General features: G+C 37.2%; 1 protein-coding gene across 1 annotated transcript in view; it reads left to right on the plus strand.

Moving 5' to 3' along the window:
- FAM178A (family with sequence similarity 178, member A) overlaps positions 1-6,506 on the plus strand; it is a 62,250-nt gene that overhangs the window by 52,970 nt on the left and 2,774 nt on the right. Inside the window, exon 19 of the mRNA XM_006831254.1 lies at positions 4,343-4,411. Coding sequence (XP_006831317.1) covers positions 4,343-4,411 — 69 coding nt within the window. The remainder of the gene's footprint in view (positions 1-4,342; positions 4,412-6,506) is intronic.

The raw sequence follows: 6,506 nt of genomic DNA on the forward strand, positions 1-6,506 counted from the left end.
GGGGGGGGGGGAACTATAAAGACAAGAAGTGACTGACTTATAAGCTTTCAAGAGGGAGCCTAGATCCAGAGGGCATGGAGGAAGGTAGAAGCTCCACTGACTAGTATCCAATCTGTCTGTGCAGGGCTGATGTAAGGAGATGGGGATAGCACTCGTGGCACAGTAGTGAATAATTGCTATCAGGACTGACTATGAGGGTTGGAAAGGTAAAGGTAGACGTTCTGTAGCAAAAGGAGGGGAGTGGTTGACTTTGCAGTCCAGGAGCAGAGGTCCCTAGGACTATGAAGGGAGAAGAGTGGAATGCAGGACCCTACCCAGAGAAGCAGTGATGCCAGAGATGGAGGCAGAGACGATGACGTGGAGAGATGGAGCGGCTGGGGACAGTAGACCCAGAGAGGGAGAGGGGCTATGTGCTGACGACCAAGGGGCAGGCTTGCAGAGTATACCCTTTGGTTGGTTAATGATGCATGGAGGGAATTGTAACCATGATAGGATGAATGTAAAGCTAATGTTCTCCCATGTAAACTCTCACATAAATCACACTAAAACATTTAAAATAAATAAACCTAACTGTAACCCTAAAACTAGAGTATGTCCTACTCCTAGACCTAGCCCAACCCCTAACCCTAAGCCTACTCCCAGCCGTAACCCTAACACTACATGAAACCCTAGACCTAGCCATAATCCTAACCCTAAATAACTCTTTACTCCTACCATGCCAAGTAAGTAAATATTTTAAAAATAAATAAGAGTTTCTTTAATAATGGAAATCAACGTTTGCTAAATGCTTCTACCTTGATTGAAAGTGTAAGGAAAAATATTAACAGCAAATACATTTTTTCGTTTTACTATACTTTTTTGTTATGAAATTTTCTGATACCCAAGGAGAGTAATATCTTTCAGTATAAGAGAACCTTTGGTTTGCGTTGTTCAGTTTAAGACCTTTTGCTGAAACTTTCAACCAAGATCCATCTGATGTCAGCAGTGATATCCCTTGTTCCACATCCTCTTAAGAATCTGGCTTAAATTTCTGGCAGCTCCCTGTTGTACTGTTACAGCTATTTTTTTAATTCAGCAAAAATTTGCCTTTTTTTTTTTTAAGATTTCAATTTGTTTTCCATTAATTTCCTTATTTTTTACCAGTGCCTTCAGTTGCATGAACTTCTTCCTTCAGTACCATCAGTTCTTGATCACATGCTACCTCTTAAACATCGGCCATATCTTTTCAGTATAGTAACTGTGTATACCTTCCATCTTTTGATGCTTTCTGCATCATTCAATATTTTGCTCATAGAATCCCTCAATACTGCAACTTGAACTTTGAATTTTTTCTTAAGTTCTTTCAGCTTGAGAAATACTGAATGTATTCTTCCCTTTGGATTTTCTGACTCCTGGTCTTTGCACATTTCATTATGACACTTGACTTTGTCTTCTTGAGCTGTCCTTTGAAATTTTCTATTCAGCTCTTTTACCTCCTTATGTCCGTCATTCATTTTAGCATCTCTACATTGGCGAGCAAGTCTCAAAGTCTTTTGACAACCATTTGCGTCTTTTTCTTGTCTTTTTAATGATCTTTTGCTTTCTTCCTATATGGTCTTAATGCCATCCCACAGCTCTTATGGTCTTTGATCACTAGTGTCTAGTGTATCAAATCTGCTCTTGAGATGGTCTAAATTCAGGTGGGATGTTCAAAATCATATTTTGGCTCTTGTGGACTTTGACACGATGGATCTGGACTGAAAGCCGAGAATACCAAAAAGATGTTTACTTGTGCTTTATTGATTATACAGAAGCTTTTGACTGTGTGAATCAGGACAAGCTATGGATAAAACACTGTGAAGACAGGGTATTCTAGAACACTTAATTGTGCTCATGAGGAACCTGTACATGGACCAAGAGGCAGTAATTTGAACCAAACAAGTGGATATTGAATAGTTTAAAATCAGGAAAGGTTTTGAACCAGGTTTGTATTCTTTTACCATACTTTATGCAATCTGTATCCTGAACAAATACTCAAAGAAGCTAGATTATATGAAGAACAACATGGCATCAGTATTGAAGGAAGACAACTTTTTAACAGCCTGCGATATGCAGATGGTACAACCTTGCTTGCTGGAAGCGAAGAGGACTTAAAATACTAATGAAGATCAAAGACTACAACCTTCAGTATGGATTGCATCTCAATGTAAAGAAACTAAAAATCCTTACTATTGGACCAATAAATAACATCACAATAAATGAAGAAAAGATTAAAGTTGTCAAAGCCTTCACTTTTCTTGAATCTACGCTCAACACTCTTGGAAGCAGCAGTCAAGAAATCAAACAATATATTGCATTCAGCAAATGTGCTACACAAGACCTCTTTAAAGTGTTCGAGAGCAAAGATACCAGTTTGAAGACTAAGGTGTACCTGACCCAAGCCATGGGTGTCTTCAACTACCTTATATACATGCAAATGTTGGACAATGAAAAAGGAAGCCCCTAGAAGAATTGATGCATTTAAGTTTTGGTATTGGAGAAGAATATTGAAAATACTGTGGATGCCAGAAGAACAAGCAAATCTCTGTTGGAAGGAGTACAGCCAGAATGTTCCTTAGAAGCCAAGATGGCAAGACTTTGTCATACTTTGGACATGTTATCAAGAGGGACCATCCCTGAAGAAAGATACCGTATTTGGTCAAGTAGAGGGTCAGTGAAAAAGAGGAAGACACACCAACACCGCCCCCACAACGAGATGGATTAGCACAGTGGCAGCAGCAATGGGCTCAAGCATAACAATTGTGAAGATGGCGTCAGGACCAGGCAGTGTTTTGTTCTGTTGGGCATTAATAACTGAGTTAGAGCCAACTCGACAGCACTTAAAAATAAAAGTAATATTTAAGCCAGCTTCAAGGATTTAAATACTGTATAAATAAATACACAAGTTATGAAGCAGGGATTATAAAAATTTATGATGATTGAAAACTTTTGCTCATAGAGAAAAAAAAAAATTGGTTGTTTCAATATATTCAAAAACAATAGGAAAACAGTATGTAGGTATGGAGTGGAAAGTCTTTAATATTAAACTGAGTTGGCAAAAATAAAACCAAGCAACACTTTTTTGAGAACTTTTTCTTCTAAATATTTTTTATACCCACTTTTACTTTTATAATGTAAAACTGATATTTTTTGCCTCTTGTATTTGGATGTGAAGTCACTGAAGTCTCAAGTTGTAACTTGTTGTCTTACATGAATCAGTTGGTAAAAGCTAGTCATTTGAACAGTGTCCATTTGGATTCATTCTCTGTATTTTATTAAATTTAAGTTAAATACAAAAAGGAGCACCTAATGAAGTTATGTCAGATTACAGTTACTAAAGTACATGTTGAAGGGATAGCTCTTTGCCTCAGAGTGACACCATAAGTTTAGAAGCTCATTGTTTTAAACGTTGACTAGAGTTACTCGCCCGTAGAACTTGGTGGTAGTAGCTACTGTTGACAGACATGCTAAGAGGGACCACCCAAGGTTTTTGTTTTGAAAGCCAGGCACAGGTACAGGTTGGTGCCAGAGCTTCTCTTACTCAGAGTGGAGGGTGACACAGTGGTTATGGGAAGGGTCCTGCTGAAACAGATGACTTACATGCTTCTCCAAAAGCCACTAGGGAAAAGGTAGCAATTGTTTTTGGAGGAAACGGAATTGTTGAACTCTAGAGGAAGGAAAAAAACAGCTCATACAATTCACTTTATAAACTAGAAACAACCCTAAAATTCCTAACTTGTTTAAAACATTTTCCTAGGCAGTTATGTTCAAGAGCTATGTTGAAATCTGTCAAGTGGTAAGGAAAGTGAGTTTTACCCAGGAACTTAACTAAATCTCCAAATATCCCAGTTATTAAAGAGGATATATATATTTGCAGAAACCTAGAGTGGAATATTAGAAATGAACAAATGACAAGCATATTTTGTGACCTTGAGTTTTTCAAATGGAAGTTAAAGACAGGAGAACAGCCAAAGACTTGAGACTTATAACAAAGCTATCCTTCAGCGTCTCCTGTCTGGGTATTCAAGCCAACAAATAGAAATGCTAAGTTCCCTGAAAGCAGGGCATATGTTTTTCTAGATAACTTTCGTGGGAAAATTTAGCCTTAAGCATATGGCATTGTAGATTATAGTGATGAAGTAAAGTTTTCTTAATTACTGTGATTTGAAATCTATTCTAGAACTTAAGTGCTTTGTCTTTTTTGACAAAAACAAAAACAATTTAAGTTGTTAGATGTGGACTTATCAGAGCTGGCATTAAATTGATTTTAGGTGAGTATGTGTTTGTTTACCTCATCTTTTTTCCCCTTATTGATGTTTTTAAGGTGAAAGACTTGGTTGCCAGGATACATGGAAAATGGCAAGAAATAATCCAGAACTGCCAGCCTACTCAGGTGTCATTTTATTATATTAAACAGTTGCTAAATGATACTTCTTTCATACTGTTTGAAATAAAGTAAAACAGAGCATTTGCTTCTAAATGTCTTCAGATAAACTGAAAATACCGGTATAGTACATGCAAAGTATATACATGGTTTGGATGTTTGCTTTTTGTTTGTTTGTTTTCATTTTTGTTTGCTTTATGTTTATTTCTGGAGGGAAACTAGAGCTCATTTAAAAAATTTTTGCATTGTACCCAATGGAGGTTATTTTACAAGGAACATTTTTTTAACAGCTTCATTGAGATAAAATTTATATACCTTATATCTCACCTATTGAAGATATATAAATCATTTGTAGTATAGTCACAGTCCTGCAACCATTATAACTTTAGAACATTTCTGTCCTCCCATATAGAAACCTTGTACCCATTGGCATTCACTTCTCATAACCCCTGACAACCACTAATCAACTTTCAATCTCTCTGAATATGTTTGTTCTGAGTATTTCATAAAAATGGGATCGTACTCTGTGTGGTTTTTTGTGACTGACTTTCTTTTAGCATAATGTTTTCAAGGGTCATGTATGGTGTGTATGTCCTTTTTGTTAGTAAATAGTATTATATGGCTACATCCCATTTTATTTATCCATTCATTACATTGTAGACATTTTGCTTCCACTTTTTGGCTTTTGTGAATAATGCTTCTTGGACATTTATGTAGAAGTTCTTGTGTGGATATATGTTTTCCAATGAAAACATCTTAGGTATATACCTAGAACTGCTAAGTCATATAGTAACTCTGTGTTAAATCTTTTGAAGAACTGCCAAACTGTTTTCCAAAATCACTGCACCATTGTATTTTCCTACCAGCAATGCATGAGAGTTCTAATATTTTTTCACATTTTGCCAACACTTGTTATTGTTTATTATTATTATTTTAGTCATACTGGTGGGTGTGAAGTGTAATCTCATTGCAGTTTTAGTGTACATTTACCTAATGGGTAATGACAGAGTCTTGGTGTGGCGCTGTAGGTTAATGCACTAGATTGAAGGGTTTGAATCACGGGTCGGCCAACTCCTCAGAAACCCTATATAGGGTCGCTATGAGTCGGAACCAACCTGACGGCACATAACAACAAATAGGTAATAATAGGAGTGCAATGGCTCCATGCAATAAGGACTGAACTGCAAACCACAGGGTCAGTAGTTCGTGAGCCCACCAGCCTCTCTGTGGCAGAACGATTGGCTTTCCATTCCCACAAAGATTTAAAACCTTGGAAAACCCTATACAGGGTCTGGCTCTGGCACTTGACAACAACAATGGGTAATGATATTGAGCATCTTTTCATATGCTTATCAGCAATTTGCATAGCTTTTCAAGAAATGTCTATACAACTACATCCTTTGCCTATATTTTAATTGGAGTATTTATCTTTTTATTGCTGAGTTGTAGAAGTCCGCCATGTTTTAGATACAAGTCCCTTATTAGTTATATGATATGCAAATATTTTCTCCCATTCTGTGGGTTGTCTTTTCACTACATTGATGGTTTTTGATTAAGTCTATTTTGACGAAATTTTTTGTTTCTGCATTTGGTGTCATATATAAGAATCATATTGCCTAAGAGGGACATTTTTTACACTTGCTATTTAAGTTTGCCTTCTTGCTTGTTTACAAACTAATGTAGTGGTGGTTGTGTGCCATCAAGTTGGTTTTGATTCATAGTGACTCTCCATAGGGTTTCTGAGGCTATAAATCTTTATGAAGGCAGAAAGCCTCATCTCTCTCCGGTGGAACCAACTGGTGGATTCAAACTGCTGATCTTGCAGTTAACAGCCCCAGTACATAACCCACCACCCTACCAAAATGATGCTTCCCACATTTTAGTATACATAGGCATCAAATGATGTTGTTTTTAAAGTGTCACAGAATCAATTTCAACTCATAATGACCACATGTGACAGTAGAGCTGCCCCATAGCTTTTTGGGGGGGACTCCACCACTCATCTGTCTGTTTGTCATACTGTGGTGGCTTGTGAGTTGCTGTGATTCTGAAAGCTATGCCACTGGTATTTTAAATACCAGCAGGGTCACCCATGGTGGACAGG

Source organism: Chrysochloris asiatica, unplaced genomic scaffold (assembly GCF_000296735.1).
Source record: "Chrysochloris asiatica unplaced genomic scaffold, ChrAsi1.0 scaffold00003, whole genome shotgun sequence".
In the NCBI taxonomy this organism is placed as follows: Eukaryota; Metazoa; Chordata; class Mammalia; order Afrosoricida; family Chrysochloridae; genus Chrysochloris; species Chrysochloris asiatica.